This window comes from Sitodiplosis mosellana, unplaced genomic scaffold (assembly GCF_009176505.1).
Source record: "Sitodiplosis mosellana isolate CC-2019 unplaced genomic scaffold, AAFC_SMos_1.0 Smas_scaffold_11, whole genome shotgun sequence".
Lineage (NCBI taxonomy): Eukaryota > Metazoa > Arthropoda > Insecta > Diptera > Cecidomyiidae > Sitodiplosis > Sitodiplosis mosellana.
Window position 1 is genome coordinate 2,575,622 of NW_022595253.1, and position 22,458 is coordinate 2,598,079.

Consider the following 22,458-nt stretch of genomic DNA (forward strand, 5'->3'; position numbering starts at 1 on the left):
GAGAGAGAGAGAGAGAGAGAGAGAGAGAGAGAGAGAGAGAGAGAGAGTGAGAGTGTGTGTGTAAACGGTGGCATTTTCTGTGGTCATGTGTTGTGCCTGATAAAATACAATGGAGAACTACCGAATGGTTTCTTAATAGTAGCGCCGTTGTTACGCATCCACTCACAATCATAAATCAATAAGCATTATAACAAATCTTTTGGTAAAATAAACAAATGAAATCTGTTTTTTCTTCTTGTTTTGTGTAATTAGTCGGTTTTCGAAGGCAACAGACAAAGAAATTTCTTCTTGTCTTTCCGATAAGTGGTTGTTTAATCGATCAAGCGGCAAACATGTCATTCCAACAATAAACTTTGTATTCCATCGCGTCGAAATTGTTTATGACATTGAACTGATGGATTTAATTGGATTTTTCGCCCCGAAATAATCAACAAATCAATTATGAAGAAGGCAAGGAAACTCTGTTATGTCGTAAATTGGACATGCAATCATTAGAATGCGATGAATGGCGTTTTATTTGTTTGATAAATTTGTAACGGTGCTGGAAATTTCATAACTTCTCGAACACAATGACAATGAGAGCGAAAAGAAATGAGAAGTGCGCGTCTCAGCGCGATTAGCACAATCGCTGTGCGTCACCATTTTTATATTTACTAAGTCGCGCGCGCCGTGTAATCAGTGTGTTTTACATTGGAAATTTCAACTCTGACTGAATTCAAAACGAATACACAAAAATAACAATAATGAACGAACGAAAAATAAAATCACTGATTCTTCAACTGCTGACATTTCAGTTCGTATCGTATCAATCAATATATTACAGTCAGTTTTGCTATACTTTGAGCCAAGATGCACACTTGTCGCTTCGCCTTTTTCGAACGCGAATCAAGTGCAATGATCGAGTGAGTATATACCACGGAATAAACAAAAAAAAAATCTTTCGACACAATTTTTCCACGGAATTTCATTGCATTGCAAAATCGTACTGGAATTTATTTACCTGGAACGGTAACCAGAAATGCGGGCAATTGTTATTTCGTGGAATTTGGATTTTGATCTATATTTCATTTATATTTTCGTTCGCCACTTCCCAAAACCGAAAAAAAAAACATACATCGTTACTGTCACAAAGTGACTGATTCCCGTGATATGAGACGATAAGAAGGAAGCGTGCAATGACTATGGCATGCATTTATCGTGTTTAAGAGAATAATAGAACCGCTCGAATTACCAAGAAAATCATACACACACCGACGCACGAGTTCGTCAAGAGCGAATAAAAAAGATTAGATCAATTTTTATTGTCCGCTTCAATTGCGTAATCGCATTTGATGCCACTTTGCAATATTGAGAACAGTTAATCACGCTGAAATTGGATCATCATTGTCATTGTTTCGGTTTCTGTTTACAAAAGTGAAGCTGCCTAGCGCATAACAGATGAATATGCCTCAAGCAGTGAACATCTCACACACGGTCGTCCACTAATAAATTCATCAGTACACAAATTCGAGGCTAGAAAAGAATGTAGGCCATAGCGTGAAATAGTTATCAAAGGCGGTGACCTTAAAAAATTTTCCTATTCTTTCGGAACCGGACTCACGCTTTATATGCGATGCACATCAATTGAATTGAACCACTTTATCAAACAACCAAAAAAAAGAAAGAGTGCCAAATCAACGTTTGATTGTTTTAGCTCAAGCATGTGTGTAAAGTTTTTTTTTTTTGCTTTCAAACACTCATTTTTTTATTTACTTACTTGAATTGTCATGGAACGGCCATTTCCAATTCGACGTACTGTTCAATGATTGTTTCGACTCGAAGTCTTCAAAATCGTCGGTGTAATAGCTCATTTTTTTTTTCGTTTCGGCAATAAATAATTTCGGCGAATATCATATAAATCACTACTTGCGTTGTCAAAAATCAACTATTAATCTTATTCAAATTCTTCTCGAATATCACTGATCACTTTTAAAAACAATTGGCAGCACTATATTTCGATTATTATGATGATGATTTGCTGTGGTTTCTAAATACCAAATTTTATTTGATAAAATGTTATTATTGTCAAACGATTTTGCTTTGCAATAGCGTTGGTCTCAGCAATATCAACGACAGCCTCACAATAATCCATTATCAGTTTGAAATTTGGATTCGCCACTTTTTCCCGAAAGCAACACACACACATACAGTAAGAGACAAGCAGTGTTACAGATACTTTTACACGCAAAAAACTCAATTACACCAGCTCTCACACTTTTGTCGTAATTTCCGTCAATTTTTTATTTTTCAAAATATACATCGATTCGCGCATCCAGCGCATTCGTTCATTCAATACGATTTCGATTCGAATTGTGTGCTGTGTGTTCTTCTCTGTTTGTGCGTTAACAATTTTTACCACTATTCGTGTCAAGCGCCAAATGACTCTGAATCGACGTCAAACAATATTCATTCACCAAAGATCCGGCCACAGAGAGAAAATAATTGAAAAACATACTGACAAAAAAAAGTGCAAGGAATTGGTGTTTGCGTTCGTAATTATCGTCGTGGCGGTCTCTATCACAATAAAATATCACAAATACACGCCTTTAACCTCTTTGAGAAAAAATCAATAGTAATTCAAGTGATAATAATTTCACGAAAACACCAAATTATATATGTATAATACAGCACAGAGTCGATGAGAATCTATTAGCGTGAGCTCTTCTCGCTCTCACAGTATGAGCTCGCCACAGCAGCAGCAGCAATAGTCACAAACAATAATGTTCTAGAACGAATATAGAAAAATCGCTCGCCACTCACGACAAATTAAATTGATTCGAGTTTTTCGTGCAATTTCATCTTTACAGTAGCAAAAAACCGAAAAGCAAACAACACACACGAGCCTAATCTATACGGTTTGCCATCTTTCGATATCAGAAGTGTTAGCTTGAAATGTCCGGCTGTGACTGATTACAACTACCGACAAGACGAAATGTTTCAAATCACTCAGCAGAGACTGAGAATCATTTATCATTTGTACCGTACATGTTGTCGAGCGATGGCTTCAATATCGAAATGCACGATAAAGTCCTAATTGATTACTTCCCCAATCGATGATAAGCATACAGCCTTATCAACAACCATCATTATCACTCTTTGCAATTCATTACAATCCGAATACTTTTATGCGCAACCATACACACTCATTTGGCAGTGAGCAAGTCTCTTCAATCAGCTCGGTCGGTATTGGTGACTCGTTCCTTAAACAAACAATAATGTCAATTCCAGTGAAACGTTGACTTACGTCTGTACTCGGTGGTTACGAATGCATAAATTGACTCAAATAATAAATAGGTTTGTTTAGCACTTGATGGCATTTCCCAAATGAAGTATTTAGCTAGCTATTTGGTGAGGATTTGGATGAGGTAATTTGGGTGATATTACGACGAACATATATATCAACAGTTGTTTTTATAGCTACACTAGACACATGAGGCAGGCTATTTTTTTCACGAACGTTTCAAAACAAAACAAATGATAAACTTGACTCGAGCCAATGGAAAAATTGTATTTCGATTCCGATTTTATTTCAATCTCCTCGAATGACTTGGCGACGACTACAATGTATGTTTTGAATAACAATATATGCGGTGGAATCAAAATTTCGATAGGAAAATGCATCGGATGTATCCGAAAATAGCAGAACAATAAGTAACCCATACCACGAGTTTATTGAATGAACTCTGATGAGTTAACAGATATTTTCAATCAATTTTTAAACAAATATCGACTTGAAAATGTTCGTTTTTTTTTTTTTAAACAAACAATCGTAAAATCACCGCGCAATTGTCACTCGTTTTATTTCTTTGCCCGATTTTTGATAAGCACTAGACTTTCACTTCACTTCTATTTTTAGTCAAAGTGGGATGATTTTATTATGTTAGACGATATATACGCCGTACTGTTAACCGTACACACAGAAAAGAATCCCCGGAAATTTTGGGTGTTCGCCGTAAAATTTGACATTTATATATAAATTTCTACATACATTTTACCGGCAACACTTCAATTTTCCGGGCGATGACATATTTTCGAACATTTTATCAAATACTATGTATATTTTACCGCTTGAAATGACAGATGGCGCTAATTTCTGTTGGAATATTTGAAATTATGTCATCGCCCGGAAAATTCAAGTGTTGCTGGTAAAATGTATATAGAAATTTATATATAAATGTCAAATTTTACGGCGAACACCTAAAATTTCCGGGGATTCTTTTCTGTGTGTATTGAACAGAGTCATGGCCAAAACTTTCGGTCGAATTTGGTTTACAATTTCATAGGTAACAAGTACGTTGATTGGATTTTGGCGCGAATAGTATGTTCAGAAGCCTTACCTTGTCCCGACGTAGAGCATATTTACCGATACAATTTGAGCACAACTTTTAAGTTGAAACTTTCGTTTCTCTTTTAAACCATCTGAATCCTCTTTAGTGTGTCGAAGAAAGTCCAAGTTTCTTGCGTTCATATGCATTCGCCTATTTATAGAAACTACCGTTTGAAATCATTTAGCAGCTCATCGAGTAAATTTTTCAAAGTAAAATTGTAGTAAATCAGCCGGTTTTTATCACATATCATTTAATCACATTGCATATTATTCAAAATTCACGAACAAAGTCATTTTCATCACGGTGTATTTGCATCATTCTTACCTTCGTGCGTACATATATCAAGTGCGCTGACATATTTTGTGCTTTTATTTTTATTCACCTACAGAATAAATTATGATCTTCATAAATGTGCGATATATAAATGCGCATTAACATTTCGAAAGTGTAGAATGTGTGAATGAAACTGACAAAACGAACAACAAAAAAGACAAAAACAGTATTAAATTCTCTTTACAATATATGACGAGAAAAAAACACACACACACACAAACCAGCAAGTAATTTTTTCGCGAGCAAGCGATTTTAATAAGCCTTTGATTTATATGATTGTGGATTATGATTGATTGGCATTACGAATTGACCTTATCATATAAATATGAGCGCTCGCACGCATACACACTCACTCATTTCTCTCGCTCTTCCTCATTGAAACCAAATGTTATTCATTTACAATTAAATATTCAGCAGCAATAATAATTCTTAGTACATGATCTGTTAGCTGGCAGAAATGGACAAGATCGATTTTGAAAGTTGAATGAATATGGCATTACATTAATTTGAAAGAAAGGAAAATGGATATGCTCACAGCAGTTCATATGGGATGTATTCCTAAGTTATTTTGTCTTTATTTATTTAAGCGCGAGAGATTTGTGCATCGACAAAAAAGAAAGGTTAAATATTTCTTCGATTGTCTTATAACAACAATTTTGTGTTTTGCCACTTCAAAACTTGAATGAAGTCATTGTTGACGTCACTTTCACAATGAGACTTGTAAACAATTATAACGACATTCTTCTTCGCTTATTCTTCGCCTGTGTGATTGGCGATCAAATCAAAACAATTTTCATGTTCTTATATATCACAAAAAGCAAGTAAATATTTTGGATGACTAGAGATTCGGCTTCGTTTTGTTGAACAGAAGTGTCGTGTGTTTTGTTTAATCGTCAGTTGTTTTCCATAGAAACGGTGGCAATCGATCATCAATATCAAGCATATTGTTCAATATTTCCATGCTCTCGATATTCTGATTAAGTAGCACATTACATCGGCTCAGTTGCTGTGTCACATGGTGCAATTTTGAGAATTGTTCGGCATATGTTGAGTAGAGTTTTTGTTTTTCCGTGAATGAATTGAACACTTTGGTCGCTTCGTAATCCACCTAAATCGTCCAAACAGTTCGGAACGGGAAAAGAAAGAACCATGAGAATCAATTAAATATTTATTGGTTTCACGCATTGAATCGAATTAATGGAGCTTACCTCTTTCATTTTTGCTGTGATATGTGCTTGATCATTGCCCACTTGTGTGGCAGACGCATTCAAATGAGCCTCCATTCGATTACACATATTCTTGAAATGTTCTGGATGTAGTCGCTCCAATACTTCCGGATCTCGATTGGCTGGCAACGAAACAGTTCCTCGCATGACCGGCAAAAATTGCGGAATGCTCTATAAAAAAAAAAGATAGAAAGAGATTTAGTCGTCAATTTTAATACCTAAGGCGATTAAATCGTGTATATAATTTTTTTTCTAATGTTATCTATGACATATTTATCTATATCGTTTGTGTATATTTCTCCAAATCCAGTTGACACGCCACGCTTCTATCTAACTATATCGGCGAATCGATAGGGAGCGCTTTGGCTTGAATGTAAAAGGCTTTACATGCTTAATTTGTAGCGCGTGCACATCGAACGTAACGCATTTATTATAAAATGTGAAGGCTTTTCCGCAACACTGACAGTCGACAATCAAATCACTCTGTGACGAGCGAGTGTGCAAAGAAAACAAATCATACACTACGTACTCCGAACGAAATCCGTCAAGTAATCTTTTGTGGCACGGGTTAACATAAGTCAATCATCATTTTTTTAAAATTTTTATAATTCAATGGAATCGCACTTTCATCGTCGTTCTGAACTCTCCACTTTTTCTCGCTTTAACGCGCGACTCTTGTGTGTCAGCAAATTGATTTGAAAAGAACATTTGATGACGAAATAATTGTATACATTTTGTATTTTGCAGATGTTGATATTTGCTTTTCATGATTATCTCCAATGCTTTCGTGATGTTTGTGATGCGAACGCAACTGAATAGAGCTATAAAAGAGCTATTGATGTCGATAAATTTTGCAAATAGGCACGACGATCAGTGTGGGCCGATTACCGTATTCGGAATGTTCAAGGCTGACACACTCTGGCCACACGCTTTTGTATATAATATTCTGAGCTAAAGCAGAAGGTAGGATTTTGCAAATAGAATCTTGCATTTCGTGCTGAAAATGGTTTGACGTTCGCGCTCAATACCAATTTCTGCATATCACCCGTACTGGCCCGTACAAATTGACGTTTGATTTTTTATTTGCATATTTCGTATGCACATTGCAAATTCGTCTAATCCATGTATTGATGCCGTGCATTGCCATTTGTTTTTGCGTTTAAATGCAACGAAATTCTTTTGGTGTAATTTTTGGAGCACATGCAAGAATATTCAAATTGATTTCAGCTTTGCTCAAATTTATTTAAAAATTGTTTTTGCTTAATTGCTGTATTTGTTTCTGGCGAACTTTTAATCAGAAATTTAGATGAAAGGATAGAATTTATAAGCCGACATCTTTCAAAGTTGGCCACTTAGCGTGCGTGTGTACCTGCTATCGCAACGCTAAAATCAGTGGCGTAATTTGTATACCGACAAAAAGTTAATATGTTTTTTTTTCTAGCAAACATTGGTTTATGTAATCATTCTTATCTTAACTTTACGCTTGTACTCGATTCGAAAACGCTTTTTTGGAAACAGATTGACGCCCGCTGCTTTTTCTGCCACCACCAAAACACATCTACACAACGCTCGCTGGCTCGCTTGCGCGCCTATCCAAATTATTTATTGTATGCTGATGTTGTTTTTGTTTCTGTTTCGCTCTGGCTCAAGAATTCAAGCATGTGAATAAACGGCGCGTACAATGGTTTTTTTTTTAATGGAATCGTGTAGGTACAACCGACTACCAAATTGAGTAAATGCAAATATGTGTGGCTTTTGAAACAGGTCGTCGGCGTTGGCCATCTTTCTCGTACACATGTCGCTGTCGCATATACTTTGACTGTTCTATGGTCGAGAAAAGTTGAAGGAGTTCGTTCGACGGGCAAAAAGAATGAAAGAGAAATCGAATGTATCGAATCGATGTTGTCTCGATGGTACACGTTCATTGTGTTGTTCATATTTGTGTGAGCGCAATGTTTTTTCCTCATCGAATTAATTTGATTCAGTTGCGACTTGATCGTGGTCAATGCATGACACATCAAGCCGAAAATCTACGTTTCGTTCACATGCAACGAAATTGTTTAGCTTAAAAACGAGAGTGTTATTTTTCGACGAATTTTGAGAAGAAAAAAAAGAGACAAAGTTTGAAAAAAAAAAGTCCTGAAACAAGAAAAGTTTGTGTTTCTGACATTTGAATAAGATTTTATTTTTGTGTGACAAGGATTTTAAGTGAAATATTTCGTTTCGTTTCAACAAACAATTCGTATTAATGAACATTCATAAAAAGACGTAAAAAAAATGATAAAAGGAAAGTTTTACGCTGGTTTGCCCAGCGAAATGATGGCACGTGAATCCACGCGTAATGTAAATCGTATGGAATCGCACTTCTTTTGGCCAGATGAAACCGATTTGGTATCGGTCGAACCACGGTCGAAGCGTACCATTTCAAAAGCACCACCAATTACTACAAACAATAATAACCAAACTGACATCGCAAAATCCGACATCAAGCCAAAGGAACTAGTTCGCAAGCAACTGTCATCGGGCATCCAATTTTATGATAATGTCAATGCTAAAACACCCGAAGCACGTCGACGACATTTCAAAAAGATTGACAACATCAATTTAAATAATAACAATGACAGTGATTTTCAACCAGAGAAAAAGAAACTCGAAACATTTTCGTCAAAAATTGAGTTCTACGATTTTGAGCACGAAAACAATGCGAAAAATGGGAAACCAGTCAATAACAACACACGGAATGTGGAAGAAATGCAGAAAGACGAAATCAAACCGAAAAATGAAATGAAATCGAAAAATGAAAGTCCCGACGTAAGCAAAAAACGGATTTCATTTCGAACGGATGAAAAAGCGACAGAGAAAACAAAAGGCATTTTGAAAAACAACGAAGAGAAGTCGACAATTGAGAAAGTGTTGGTGAAACCGTTGCCGAAAAGAGGACTATTACCCAAAAATCTGAGCAAATCGGTGGAAAATATATCGAAATTGGCAAAAGATATCGATGAAATTGATACAGGTGCCGATAAGAAGCCAGAGAAACTGAGCACGATCATCAAAGAAGTGAAAAATTTGAATTTGTCGTCTCAAAAACGGAACCAAAACAGCGATGAAAGAGATTATGAAAGAGATTCATATGGTTGGAACTCAGATCGAATTGAGCCAAGAAGAAATAACATGGACTATGATCACCATGCAGATAGATATGAAAGTAGAGGATATCGTGATGAAGAGTATCGATACAGGAACGAAGAAAGAAGTCGCAACGAACCATACAGATATAATGATCGATATGATGATTACCATGACCGAGGTGATAGAGGATATGTGGAACGTCGCTATGAAAGATCCCAAAAAGTTTCGTATCCACAGCCAAGAGACACCATTGAATACAGAGACCGACCACGGCGTTATGAAGAAAGTCCAATCCGTAGTGATAGACGTTCACCCAATTATGATCGCCATGACTATGGCCGAGAATATGAACGAGAACCGAAACGTACGGCGATACGAGATTCAAAGCCAGCTCCGCGAAAATCCATCGATAGCTATTACGATGAGCCACCAAGTCGAACCGTTCGTCATGAGGAAGAGGAATATTCAACGTGCATCAGCCAAAAACCAAAACACATTCCACAACATCTTAGGACCAATATATTGTTCAATGGTCGAGTTGGCCAACAAACCCAGCGGCCAATGAGCGTACGCAACTCCGCTGTAACTCGTGTAGGTGTTGGCTTGCCCGACTACGAATGAAAAATATTGCCGCTGCTGCTGCTGCTGTAGCAGCTGTTTATGTAAAAGCAATTTAACACATAACACGATTGACAACGATCATTAAATCCAATTGAGTTGGCCTTATTCGAATTGAATAACGAGATATAAACACCGATGTACTTAATTTCTTCTAGTTTTTATGATTATATTTTCTTCCTTTCTTTCCGAGCCATCAAACGATATATCCAACTGACACTAATAAAATGCTAACAAACATGTTTTTTTTTCTCTTTGTAATTCTGTGTGTCTTTTATTCATTTCACAACAATAAAGAGAAGGAAAAAAAACAAGAAATAATCGGTTGAAATGTGTGTTGGCGTGTATAAAATATTTATAAAAAACAAACTGAACGAAATTCTCGATTGTAATGATTAATTTATTCAAAGTTTAGTGATTTCATTTTTTTTTGTCGGCCGAATTTCTGCCGGAACGATTGGAAAACAAAAGCGCTTGGTGAAACGTTTAAATCACTCACCAAAAAAAAACTCATTTTTACCTCATTCGATTGGCATTTTAAATGGCAAACTCGAAGTTGTTCTTCGAAAGAATGCCCGTTTATTTACGGGAAAAACACAATGCGCTGTAAAGACGCACGTTAAAAACAACAACATTGCCGAATATGTGCTGCGCAGCACTGGAATTGTGGCCGAGGAACGTGATAAGTCGAAAGATGAAAGTTTGCACTCTGCACATATTGCACAGTGCATTGTGTGTGAGTGTGATTCATGAATTGCCATACTTACGTAAGCAAAAGCTGCTTACCGACACATTTTTTTTTGTTTTGATTATTTTGTTTCGGATTTTTCACGTGCTTCTTTTCGGTCTTGCATCGAACGTCACATTTGCACTCCGTCGTCGTCGTGAATGGAACGAATGGAAAAAAAAGAAATTCGAAAAAAGAGAAAACGAAGCAAAAAAAACATCTACGTTGTGCTGTCGAAGCACATCATCGTGAGTATAGTGTGGCTGGTATAGTGTGTTTATTTGGTGCCGCACAGCGAGCGTAAACAAGTTTGGTATGAAAAGAGGCGATCTGTGTGCATTTCGCATAAATCTATCGTCGTCATTGTTGTTGTTGTTCCTTCCGTATGTGTTGTGTGTGACAGAGTCAAGCCGTGAAACTTTTGTTTGCGTCAAATATTTTGTATTTGTCTGCGAAGAACATCTGCATCGTTTGTTTTTAATTTTGCATTAAATCTGCGATTTTATGATGCCACAAACAGAAGATTTAGCAAATTGGTCATATAAATTGTTAGATTTTACATGTGATTAACTGAAGGAAGCATTTCTTCTGCATAACAATTGGAGGTTATAACGTTTTTGGTCGCTACCTTAGCTAAAGATGAACATTTTAGCGACCTTAAGACATTCCTATTTGTTTTTGTAGTTAATTTTGGATTTATTTTTAAAGGCGTTTTCAATTTCGATGAATAAATTTGAACCAACCAACCATCATAACTCGCTCGTGTCTCACCTACACAAAATCATTTGAATTTTTTTTTCAATCGTGTCGTTTCCAAACGACATTGACTGCGTTCACTCTATTGGGCCAACTAGTTAAGAATTTTGATTGCACAATAGGTGCGCGATATGTGTTTGTGTGATGACGAAAACGATCGGAACGCAAATTGATCTGAAACCAGTTCTTTTTTGAAAGAAAAAAAAGTGCACCCAATTAAGTTGGAGGAGAAAAAACGGTCTTAGCAAATTCAATATTCGCATTTGAATTAATTCCGAAAGAAATATGCGATTGACAATTTGGATAACAGCTGCTGTACATTGATTTTTGAATGAAAAAAAAAATCTGTGTTGTTTACCTGTAGCCGTTGAATGTCTGGATCGATTTCGTTTTTTCTATTCGCTTCACGTACGACAACGATGTCATGAGCCATGGATTTTGCTTTGGATTTTGATAAAATCGTTCGCTTTGTTGTGCCTACATTTCGTATATTCTTATTGTTACTGCTATTCCCTTTGTTCTGCCGTTTCGGTGAGTCTGCAAAACAGTTTTAAAAACGTGAAGATAAGGTCAGTGTGTTAAGAGAATTTGGGGAAGATACAATTCCAATAAAAAAGCAGGAAAAAAAAACTCACCGCCAAGCTTATCTGTGTACGAAACGTATGGTAAGTCGGAGTCGGAGCAAACGCTGATTGGTGGCGAAACTGGTCGCGAGTCTGGCGGTGCTTGACCCGCAGTGAAGTCATCATTTGGTGACGACAATCGACGTCCACTCACTGCTATCGTATGACCACGCTGCAATCGACTTTGATTATTCACTCTTCCTTGGGCAGCCGCAGCATTTGCTTGTTGTGATTGTTCCGAACCCATTTTGATATCTGCATTAAAAGAAAATGGCAAAATATGAATAAATCGCTTTTTATTGCATACTGCAAATGGAATAATACGATCGAATGACAATAATTTTCTTGTGATATATTATGGAACGGTAAGGCATAAATTAAAATTTATAATGGAATAATGACAGGCTCGATATTTAACGTGAAAACCTATATTCGGTACATCGAAGTTGGCCGAGGTATGATTTCGTTTGCGCGTAGCGCGTAAGCAATTCACTTGCGATATATAGTATATAGGGATTCACATTATATCGCAAGTGAATTGCTTACGCGCTACGCCCAAACGAAATCATACCTCGGCCGACTTCGATGTACCGAATATAGGTTTTCACGTTAAACATCGAGTGCACTGCATATATGATGCTTCGGCAACTCACGAATCGCCAAAGCAAGTGAAATGCTAAATCCACGAGTGTGCCGACAAGTCCGCTGCTTCATTGAGTATGTTCATACTTGACGAAAGACAAATAGAAACGAGAATCGAGAATCGACTGCAAAGACTTGCAATTGGTGAACAAATGTAAACCGTTTTAATGGAGCGAAATTACAGTCTTCTGCTTGAAAAAAAATGAAGAGTAGAACTGAGAGCTAAGGCCTGCTGCACATGTGCGTGTACTCGTGCAAAATGACTGCAATAAAGGGGAATGGGCTTGCAAACAGCAAAAAATCGTCTCTATGAAATTGTGCAGATCAAAAAAAAAAATAAAAGAGTTGAAGAGAATTGGCATAGATTTCCAAAGTTGACATTAGTTTCTATTTGCTCGTGAGTGCGATAAGAGAGTTTTCTTTTGATGTGAATCTATTGTGTACGAATTTGTTTTATATAAAAAACTAATTGAAAGATGTTCTTTTAAAAAAAGCTCTGAACATGTGCCAGAATGAATGCTCAATATTTGGTGTTGATTCTGTTAAACTGTTGGCTTCTTAGTAAATATATCACCACCACGGTGGCCATTTCGCAAGTGAAGCCCAATCTATTAAAAGCAGGTGAAACCCACGTAAGACGATTGCAACCGAGTGCGCGCAACTATTTATATTTGAATTACAAAGAAGCATATGGGCTTCGATTCGATCCGAAAAAGACTCATAAAAAACGGCAATCAAATGTTTCAAGTGACGACCAGCCGACGTGGAATGATGTATCTGTTTCAATGCCTACACCTCCACCAGCGGTGTCGGTTACAACAATGGAAGCGAATGGAATGCAGACGGTATCTGTTTCTACTGAAATTGCTTCAAATCTAACCACAACGATTGCAAGCCCCGCAAGCAGCGATGTATCAATTACAACGTCAAGCACAATGATGAAGACGACGAGTACGCAGAGCACGACGACTGATGACAAAGTATCATCAACTGAGGGCACTAGACCAAACAAACAGCCAGTGATAGCATTTTCATCATTGCTCAATTGGAACAATGCAGCAAAACGAAAAAACGCAACAACAATGATTCAACGACCCAACGCATCGTCTTCATTAAAAGAAACACTACAATTGATTCGCAAGAGAATCAAACAATGGCTTGCACATGGAAGCGATACAAAGGCATCACTTGTCAATGGGCAAAGATTTTTGAACCTTTTTAATGTCATTAAATTCGAAAATGGTCCATGCACATCGACACAGGAAGGATTAACCGAAATGTCGGGCATTTGCTATCAAGACTTTCAATGCACTGAAATGGGTGGATCATCGATTGATGAATGCGCTGATGGTCTTGGAGTTTGTTGTGTTTGTAAGAAAATTTCGCTTTTTTTGCAGGAAATTTAATTTTAGTTCCTTTGTATTCAAACTTTAATTTTCATTTGGATTTTTCCAAACTTTTTGATTCTTGGACGCAAATTTGATTTTTTGAAAATTAACATTTAACTTATTAGTTAAAACCGGATGTGGTCAAACAACGAACCAACTTGATTCATACTTTCAAAATCCTGGATGGCCTGAAGCGAGCCAAGATCGATTAATTTGCACTCTAACTATTGAATTGCAAGAAAATGTACAACAAGTGCGATTGGATATGATTTTGCTTGAGGTAATTAACATGCTTGACTACGAAATATTCCAAAATGTTAAAGATGTCTGTTTCTATGATGATTTTCATTCGATTGATTTATTTTGATGAATTAATAATAAAAAAAATTGGGAAATATTGAGAAAGAGAGGGAGAGAAAATGGTATTGAAATATCAGACACTCAAACTTTTTTCAGCTCAAAGCACCAACAGATGGTAACTGTATTGATGACCAATTCTATGTTGCTGGACAAAATCTGAACAATATGGTTCCAACAATATGTGGTGTTAACAGCGGTCAACACAGTAATCTATGCTTGATAGTGTTTCATTCAGAAATGGATTGTTTCACTTTTCGATGATTTTCAATTTTTTTTCCATCCTTGTAGTGTACATCGAAGTGAGTAATTCAATGGATCGAAAGGTGTTTTTAACGATTTTGACATCATCAGTGGCTACAAGAGCCTTTAATATTCGTGTGCAGCAAGTAAATTCCCTATGAAAATATCTTTTTTTTTTAAATGTTCACTCAGAAAACTCACATTTTAGTTACAAGATTCGTTAGCACCAAACAATTGTCTACAATATTACACGGAGACCGATGGCTGGTTCCAAACATTCAATTACGATGACACATCACAGTTTGTTACGAATCGCGTACCAAGCTATTTCGTAAGTATGAACAATGACACAAAATTTTACAAAAAAAAAACACAAGCAAATTTCGTTCAAAACGTTAATTTTTATCAATTATTTGATAATTTTTTTTATCGTCACAATCAAAGTACAGAAAGTGTTATTCAAGAGAACAAAAACAATAATAATAATTCAGTTGTCAAAGTTGTGGTAGTGCGCAGTGTCAAAAATATCCCATTTCCCAGCTACCAAACAAATGTCATAGCAGCAACTGAATGGTGCGCGCAGGGTTCGATCGAAAAATGTCCCCTTCTTTTTTCAGAATAATCTCAACTATGTGATTTGTATACAACGCCAATGGAATTATTGCTCCACGACCTACAGCAACGAGGCCGACGATATGGAGTACGATTTTCAGTTAATCAATATCGATTCAGGTGAAGAAAGCAAATTCTTACTTCGGAAATTAAAAAAGTTATCTCTTTGTAATAATTTTAAAATTGAATTCGATGTGCTGCAGAGGGTATGAGTGTGATTCCAGAGAAACAAGCAGGAGTCGAAATATTCAGTTGCAATGATGATTATATATCGGTGAATTCAATTCGTTTATGCGGTGAAAAGTTGAATGATGCCAATCGAAATGATGATTTAACAGCGAATGCAGTCATCACTGACACCAGCAACGGTCTGAATATTATTCCAGTGCGCACAAACGATGCAGGAGTTGGACGTGGCTTTCGAATAAATTATATTCAACAGCTGTGTGAAGATCAATCAGTCACAATGGAACCAACGATCGAAACAACCGAAGCTCCACCGGACGATTCACCGATTTCCAAATATAAACGCAACCAACGAACATGAGTATGGCTTTTTTGAAGAATCAAAACAAAAATTGAATGACCCTGACATCCGGCTCATTTTGACAGCTGTCATCAGAGAAATAAAGTAAACACATGAACTCGTTGGACTGCAGCAAGTTTGTTCAATATATTTAGTTCTTTTTTTTTTCGTCGTGTTTTAAGTAGCGAAATGTATTTATTCTTGTGTTTAGTGCTTTGAAATAAGGCCAAATAGAAGCTAATTCACAAGTAAATCATGTGCAAAATACAATAAATTTCATTTTGATTGACAATAAGTTTTGCGTGAATTTTCGTGGATTTTTTTTTTTCTTCTTCTTTGACCCGGCATTCCGTGAACTTGACTCGTTTGTTCTCGTTTGCAGCAAGGTCTCTTGTTGAGTAAGCACAGCCCAATTGTTTTGCGTGTGCGATTTTTCGCTCGAATTTTTGTTTTTGGTGCATTATAGTGCAGCTGTGCCACTTTTTACACGTCCTATTTTTACGGAAACCTATTTTTGACGTACGCAAGTGGGAAAAATCGTTTGAAATAAACACTCGCACACAAAAACAATGAGAAAAAAGAGTACGAATAATTAATGAAAATGTAGAGAAGGGCGATAAACACGTTCACACCATAAATTTCTTCCGTGGCCATGTGATTTAATAATAGCTAGGACCAAAGAGAAGAAGCGAAACTGAAAAAAAACGAACTGATGCACCAAAAAAAAAACAATACACGTAACTGTCGAAATGGCATTGTCTCATTAAAATGCCATCGCACGAAAATTGCACCATATGCGTGCGCCCGAGAGTGAGAGATTTGCGAGTGCAAACTTCAAGCAGCAGCAGCAGTAGCAACAACACTCAATTAAAACAAATGATTTTTCGGTGAAATTGTAGTAACGAGCGACAACAATAAAATCAACTCATTCACTTTAGTGCTGTGCCACACCAATCTGAATGAAGAATATGTGCCGCAGAAAAAAAAAAAACGGTTACACATTTTAGCGATAATAATATTTGCCAAAAAAAAATACGAGCAAATTTTCATAATCTAGCGAATAATTGAGTGACGCAAATAAATCAACTCAGTTGCACTTCAATCTTGAAACAGCGTGTTACGAATTGTTTGTTTTTCTCTGTCACAAAAGTTTCATCAAGCAAAACGAGGAAATCCATCAACAATAACTCCAGACGAACAATGTAGAACTAACGATAGAAATTAAATGGTGGAAAAAACTACACGAATTAATTTTGGCGTTTGTGCGGTTATTATTGCAAAGATGACCAATTTTAATGCATTCCTCCATTTAGAACTTTATTCTCGAGCAACTGTCACCAAATAGTGTCACCATCGATTCGTTTGTGGTTTTTTCCAATGTTTTTTCACTCTCCATTCGATTGTTTTTACACATTCGTCACATATTCTCGTCTGTTGACTGTTTTAATTAATGCTCGTTTTCTGTCTATAGTTTCTGAAGTGTAATTGTGGCAAGCACGTATTGGCTGCGTGCAGTGAAATGTTTGTGCAACGGTCCGTAACGTAAGAAACCAGATGACAAAACAGATAGTATGGATAATTCTCGGACTATTGGCCGCATTGATATTGATAGTATATTCGCTGAACTTCTATTTTATGTCCCATTTGAATGTCAATCAAAATGTTGGCGGTGACACGAGCTATGGGAAGGCTGCCTCAACAAAATCCGGTTATTTTCATCAATTGAAAAAACGTGTACGCTCATTGAAACCCATTTATCTTAATCGAAATCCGCAGTATTATCGCATTAGGAACAAAGTTTGGCGCAACTTTGAACCGAAAACATACGAAAATGTCACATTGGTGTGGGACATATCGTATTGGGTGAGTGATTTTTTCGCCATGGAAAGTTTAATTGGGTTTTAATTGGTTGACAGCAGTTTGTAAATCGGTTGCAAAAATTATTCGAATATTTTCGCCCTTTTTTGGTTCAAAATTAAAATTCATTAAATTAATAAATATTCATTTTGGGTGATCAAGCATTTGTTTGAATAAAATGATGAGTATTTTTTAATTATTTTATTTGAATCAAGCACGAATAGTTCAACCAAAAAAAATTACATTTCGAAAATAATCATAAAAATATTGATATTCATTAATTCATATTTGCATTCGTTACGATCATTGAACGTTTTAATTTTCGCAGTGGCCAAGTGACAATGATCTGTTCCCGGCACTGGACACGACAATGGGTCAGCTACTTAACGCTCTCCGCAACGAGGAAATAATTGCAGCAAGAAATGCACCGAAAGGAACCCAATTGAAATTGTTGCTAACGCTTGCCGGTAAACAAAAAGTTATTTTCAAGCCAAAATGGTACGAACGAACCGAAGTCATAGATGGGCCAGTGTATTCAGGAAAGGATCGATTCAATGCGGAAATCATTGCCTTTTATTTAGGTGCTATATTGGATATGCGATGGACGCCAGTTGCCGTTGGTCGGAAAATCAATTTGTCAGAAATATACGAGAATAAAGCTGACAAATTACTGAGAAGCACAATGACGGTCAATGGTAAATAGCTTGCATATCTTTCGATTTTGTTGGCATTGAGTTGTTTGAATTCTTTTTTTAATGAACAGAAGATTTCTACAATTCAAATATGTTTTTAATTTAAATTCTTCTGCTTCAGATGATCAAACAAAGTATTGTGTGTATGGCAAGTGTTTTTATTGCAAAGAGACGGAGGATGTGTGCGGCGATGATGAGCATTTACTTGAAGGCGTCGTTTTGTATTTAGTTCCTGGATCATTTGAAAAGTATCGTTCGCCTTGGCAACGCACATACAAAGAGAATCATCTGGCACCTTGGGAGGAGAATATGGATTACTGTGTTCCATTAAAAGATAAATTATCATATACACGTCTTTTGGACCTAGCCGATGTGGCCATATTCGATTTTTTAATACAAAACGGCGATCGACACCATTATGAAACGAGGGAAGATCGGGTTGTACTTATCGATAACGGCAAAGGATTCGGCAATCCAAATGTGGATCATATTGACATTTTAGCGCCACTTTATCAGTGCTGTGTGTATGTATCTAAGCTTGAGCATTTACAATATTTGTTTCAATTGCGATGAATCAGAGTTGTAAAAGTGCAATTACAAAATTTGTAAGGTTTCGTGGAAGCCGTTGATAAAACGACTAAAAAAACATACAAAAAATATACGGATTTTGATGAAAATTGTCACAGACATATTTTAGGAGATAAATTTTAATATCCACCAAGTTTCAAGTCGATGCGACCTTCCAGAGCTGAGGAATTGCCGATGGAAAAAATGTAATTAAAAAAAAGGTAATGATTACACGCAATGATTGCTTTTGTTTAATTACATTTTTTCCATCGGCAATTCCTCAGCTCTGGAAGGTCGCATCGACTTGAAACTTGGTGGATATTAAAATTTATCTCCTAAAATATGTCTGTGTCAATTTTCATCAAAATCCGTATATTTTTTGTATGTTTTTTTAGTCGTTTTATCAACGGCTTCCACAAAACCTTACAAATGCGCATGTAATTAAAATGGCAAAATTTACAACACTGCGATGAATGTCAATTGAATTCAATATAAATCATATCCAAACTTGACTGTTTAGAGACATTTTCAATTCTATTCAATTCAATCTAATTCAATTCGTTCCAAACAAATTTTCAGACTCCGCAAATCGACATGGGACCGCTTGCTGTTCTTCTCCGGTGGTACATTGACCGAACTATTGGATCAGGTGTCAAAACGTGATTTGCTTTATCCCCTCTTAACAAATGACCACTACAAAGCCATAGAGCGGCGACTTCTAATGGTATATGCTGCAGTCGAGGCATGTTTCGATCGCTTTGGCAAAGAAACGGTTTTAACGTGATAAAAAAAACTCCTTTTTAAAAAAAACGACAATATTTCCTCTGTAAAGAATAAACTTGTTATAATACTCTATTATTGAAGACAAAAACCCTATATATATGTATACATTCAGAAAAGACATTAAGTCAAATTTGACTGAATAATTAGAATTTAAATGGGATTCAACTATCAGAATGAACCTCATTGAAACCAAACAAAAAACAAAGTTTCAAACAAATATACACAAACTGTTTGTTGTTCAAGAATTTAGATAATCGTTAGTTAGCACCAAATGTAAATGACATGCGCATTAGTCTGTTTTTTTTAATAAAAAAAAGGAAATAAATAAAATTCAACGAAATAAAATGCTCGATTCAATTTAGTTTGCAGGAAAATGGGGTTCCGAGAACTAATGATAATTCGGCTTTTTGGCAACCGAATGGAGTGCATAGAAAGAGTTTGCAGGTAAAATTATGGTTAATCTCAATGGGAGTTCGAATTAACAACGGTCGCAAAACTTTCAATGGGATTTCACTCACTTGACGACACATCTGTAGTGAATCGAAATGAAAAAAACTGTGTTTTATTGCCCGCATTTATCCGCTCCATAAAACTGATTTTCAAATGAATATGCACATTTACACACACGTTCACGTGCACACACACACACACACACACACACACGAATCTTGCTCATCTGTCACAATGGAATAATGAATACAGCGGTATTCCCCGAGAGATAACCAAATCATTGTTTGAGCGGCTTTTTTGCGGACGCGCACATTACACACAGCAACTGAATTGAATTGCATACGAAATGCACAATGACAAATGCTTTTGAACAAATTGTACAGCACAAAATCCTACATATAATTAAATTTAAATGCAATGCTTCACCATTGTTTCGCTCGCGCTGATGCGACTGAAACGTTTATGGGCTTACTAAAAAGCATCCCATAACGAATGGATTTTCAAAAGTTTTCTACATTTGTCATGCATTGTTTGGATGAAAAGGGTGGAACGATGGTGAACTGAACATTTTTTATTGCTTGAAGCAGTTCAGTATTTTGTATCATCAAAGCCTTTCCCGGAAAATCCAAAAGTCACAAGTCAGAATGTTGAGTTAGTCATCTCATTCATATGGGTTCATTTCTAATACATGTTCATTTTGATCTTGTATTTTGAATGACCAATTTGCCCAATCCAATTCCAAACACACAAAACCTGCCACATTCAATCCACCCTAATTGCTATATATGGTACAAAATTAAATTTGCTTTGTGGATCACCGTTGACAGCATCGATTTTCGTCATCATATGCAGCGATGCTGTCATACGCATGGCAACAGACTGAACTGCTTTTGGTCGTCAACTGAAAATGATTTAGTTTTGTTGTCGACTCACTTAATTTCTTTTTTTTCTCGTTTCGTTTTGACATTTCAAACCTTTTTTCGGGCGTTCAAGCGAATAACTTTCGAGCATATTGCCTGTAGCCACTGTCATATATTTTATTCGTTTTAATTATGGAGTTTATTCAGAAAAATGTTTGTAGTGTTGAATTTTTTGACAGCATTTAGTTCGTTTAAAGCCGAAAATTAAGTAGACACACACTCCATACCATTTTTTTCTCCCTTTCTCACTCTATCTTCCTCTCTCTTGGTTCTCAATGAAATATGAATAACTTTTATAGCACATAAATTTCGTCGACATTCTTTCCATTGAACGAGTACCGAAAATGTGTTGCCTTTTTCCTGAGAAAATTCATACATCAGACAGACTGTATGACGCAGTACGATATACACCTTTAGTGTTGAGTTGTTAGCTTGTTAAAGAGCCGTCTGATGTTGACACATTTGCACAGACTCACTCCTTTCCGGATACTTTGTAACATAGCTCATCATTTTTGTTCCATGTTTCTCATCTTCAACTGCACGAATTATTTTCACTTCTAGTTGAAATTTGCGAAAGCAACTGTAGGCCAAATTTATCTCCGATTACAAAGAACAGAAATTCCTACAGTTTAAAATTCTGATTATATGTTCTTGACAAGAACTTCTGGTTTAGGTGCCGTTGTTTACAAGATGCATACCAAAAATCATCAAGAATATAATGAAACGAATAACGTTCTTCTCCAAAACCAGAAAAGTTCACTTGTTTTCGCTTCGATACACACACATATGTGGTGACTTTTGTTTTCAAACATCTATTCAATCGTGAGGTTATGCAAACACTAAAGTAGTGCAAAAATAGAAATGATTGTACTCGAATGACAAAAACCGTTAGACTTCCGAAATTGCGAAAGATGAAAAGAGTAATTATTGACTGAAACAACAATGTAAATCATTGATTTGCCATCAATGTGAATAATGAGGCAAACTTAATTGTAGTTCGCCATTATAAATAAACAAACACATCTTTAGAACATAATTGATTCAGTTGAAAATACTATAAATTCGCTGAAAATTGCCGTTTTCGGTACAGTTATCGCAGTTGAGCGAAGCATATACACAGTGTTTTTGTTTAATTTTTGACGAAAGGAGTTCGTTGAATTTAGCGAGAGCAACATGTTTTCGAGTAAAATCATAGCTTTTCTCGTCATTTTAGTGTGTCTGGTAAGATTGAAGTGTAGACTGTTTTAAATTGATTTTGATTGACTCGTATCGATTTATTTAGTTTTCTTCTTTTGGTTGTTTTGATTTCATTTTTCTTGCAAAATAAAAAAAAAACATTCAATTTCAACACATAGGCTGAAGTATGTGTGTGCAGACCACAGTTGCAACAGCTTTTTGGTGGACTAAATGGATTGAGTGGACTTGGTCAAAGTGCCGTTGGTGGCACGTCTGGCGGTCTAATGAGCTTACCCACAACTATAGTAGGAACAGCACTCCAAACACTGCAGAGTATACCATTGATTGGCTTCCTGTTTTCGGGCTGATTTTTTTTTTGTTAACAATAACACTATTAGTGTATTTTCAGTATTTAAACTAGGGGGAAAGAACGACTTGACGTATTTGCCGTATTCACGTCCAT

At 36.3% G+C, this 22,458-nt stretch overlaps 6 protein-coding genes across 9 annotated transcripts in view; 4 read left to right on the plus strand and 2 right to left on the minus strand.

Moving 5' to 3' along the window:
• Positions 1-3,993, minus strand: part of LOC129567287 (sodium-independent sulfate anion transporter-like) — a 22,754-nt gene extending 18,761 nt beyond the window's left edge. The window contains exon 1 of the mRNA XM_055443997.1: positions 1,757-3,993. Within this exon, the coding sequence (XP_055299972.1) occupies positions 1,757-1,850 (94 nt within the window). The 5' untranslated portion in view covers positions 1,851-3,993. The remainder of the gene's footprint in view (positions 1-1,756) is intronic.
• Positions 1-11,094, plus strand: part of LOC129567293 (uncharacterized) — a 44,935-nt gene extending 33,841 nt beyond the window's left edge. The window contains exon 9 of the mRNA XM_055444014.1: positions 11,085-11,094. Coding sequence (XP_055299989.1) covers positions 11,085-11,087 — 3 coding nt within the window. The 3' untranslated portion in view covers positions 11,088-11,094. The remainder of the gene's footprint in view (positions 1-11,084) is intronic.
• On the minus strand, positions 4,601-14,751 carry LOC129567294 (BLOC-1-related complex subunit 5). Its single transcript, XM_055444021.1, has 5 exons — positions 14,614-14,751; positions 11,795-12,037; positions 11,518-11,696; positions 5,909-6,097; positions 4,601-5,808 (listed from the first exon to the last, which is right to left on the minus strand). Exons 2-5 carry the CDS (start codon positions 12,027-12,029, stop codon positions 5,587-5,589), a joined length of 825 nt encoding a protein of 274 aa, XP_055299996.1. The 5' UTR covers positions 12,030-12,037; positions 14,614-14,751; the 3' UTR covers positions 4,601-5,586.
• LOC129567291 (uncharacterized) lies at positions 7,422-9,994 on the plus strand. The gene has a single exon (XM_055444008.1). It carries the CDS (start codon positions 8,204-8,206, stop codon positions 9,677-9,679), a length of 1,476 nt encoding a protein of 491 aa, XP_055299983.1. The 5' UTR covers positions 7,422-8,203; the 3' UTR covers positions 9,680-9,994.
• On the plus strand, positions 12,177-15,571 carry LOC129567288 (uncharacterized). Its single transcript, XM_055444000.1, has 8 exons — positions 12,177-12,821; positions 12,919-13,795; positions 13,938-14,092; positions 14,269-14,377; positions 14,461-14,558; positions 14,621-14,743; positions 15,030-15,144; positions 15,228-15,571. The coding sequence occupies exons 2-8, from the start codon at positions 12,937-12,939 to the stop codon at positions 15,569-15,571; spliced, it is 1,803 nt and encodes a 600-aa protein (XP_055299975.1). The 5' UTR covers positions 12,177-12,821; positions 12,919-12,936.
• A 45-nt stretch (positions 15,572-15,616) lies between these two features.
• Positions 15,617-19,794, plus strand: LOC129567292 (glycosaminoglycan xylosylkinase homolog). 4 transcript variants are annotated; one of them, XM_055444012.1, is made up of 5 exons: positions 15,617-16,752; positions 17,022-17,413; positions 17,736-18,102; positions 18,221-18,623; positions 19,246-19,794. In XM_055444012.1, the coding sequence occupies exons 2-5, from the start codon at positions 17,105-17,107 to the stop codon at positions 19,448-19,450; spliced, it is 1,284 nt and encodes a 427-aa protein (XP_055299987.1). In that variant the 5' UTR covers positions 15,617-16,752; positions 17,022-17,104; the 3' UTR covers positions 19,451-19,794. The 4 variants fall into 4 exon arrangements, with proteins under 4 accessions (XP_055299987.1, XP_055299985.1, XP_055299984.1 ...); XM_055444010.1 differs by having other exon boundaries at positions 15,617-15,948; XM_055444009.1 differs by having other exon boundaries at positions 15,640-15,798.
• The last annotated feature ends 2,664 nt before the right edge of the window (positions 19,795-22,458 follow it).

What these genes read in the sequence shown, in the direction of transcription:
- LOC129567291 (XM_055444008.1), top strand. Translation starts at nt 8,204, where the DNA reads ATGATAAAAGGAAAGTTTTACGCTGGTTTGCCCAGCGAAATGATGGCA.
- LOC129567294 (XM_055444021.1), bottom strand. Translation starts at nt 12,029, where the DNA reads ATGGGTTCGGAACAATCACAACAAGCAAATGCTGCGGCTGCCCAAGGA. An exon ending in GTACACAGATAAGCTTGGCG is followed by an intron (nt 11,697 to 11,794) that starts GTGAGTTTTTTT and finishes ACTGTTTTGCAG; the next exon opens with ACTCACCGAAACGGCAGAAC. An exon ending in CAGACATTCAACGGCTACAG is followed by an intron (nt 6,098 to 11,517) that starts GTAAACAACACA and finishes TTTTTTTTATAG; the next exon opens with AGCATTCCGCAATTTTTGCC.
- LOC129567288 (XM_055444000.1), top strand. Translation starts at nt 12,937, where the DNA reads ATGAATGCTCAATATTTGGTGTTGATTCTGTTAAACTGTTGGCTTCTT. An exon ending in TGGATATGATTTTGCTTGAG is followed by an intron (nt 14,093 to 14,268) that starts GTAATTAACATG and finishes AACTTTTTTCAG; the next exon opens with CTCAAAGCACCAACAGATGG. An exon ending in TTAATATTCGTGTGCAGCAA is followed by an intron (nt 14,559 to 14,620) that starts GTAAATTCCCTA and finishes CTCACATTTTAG; the next exon opens with TTACAAGATTCGTTAGCACC.
- LOC129567292 (XM_055444012.1), top strand. Translation starts at nt 17,105, where the DNA reads ATGACAAAACAGATAGTATGGATAATTCTCGGACTATTGGCCGCATTG. An exon ending in AAGCACAATGACGGTCAATG is followed by an intron (nt 18,103 to 18,220) that starts GTAAATAGCTTG and finishes CTTCTGCTTCAG; the next exon opens with ATGATCAAACAAAGTATTGT. An exon ending in CCACTTTATCAGTGCTGTGT is followed by an intron (nt 18,624 to 19,245) that starts GTATGTATCTAA and finishes ACAAATTTTCAG; the next exon opens with ACTCCGCAAATCGACATGGG.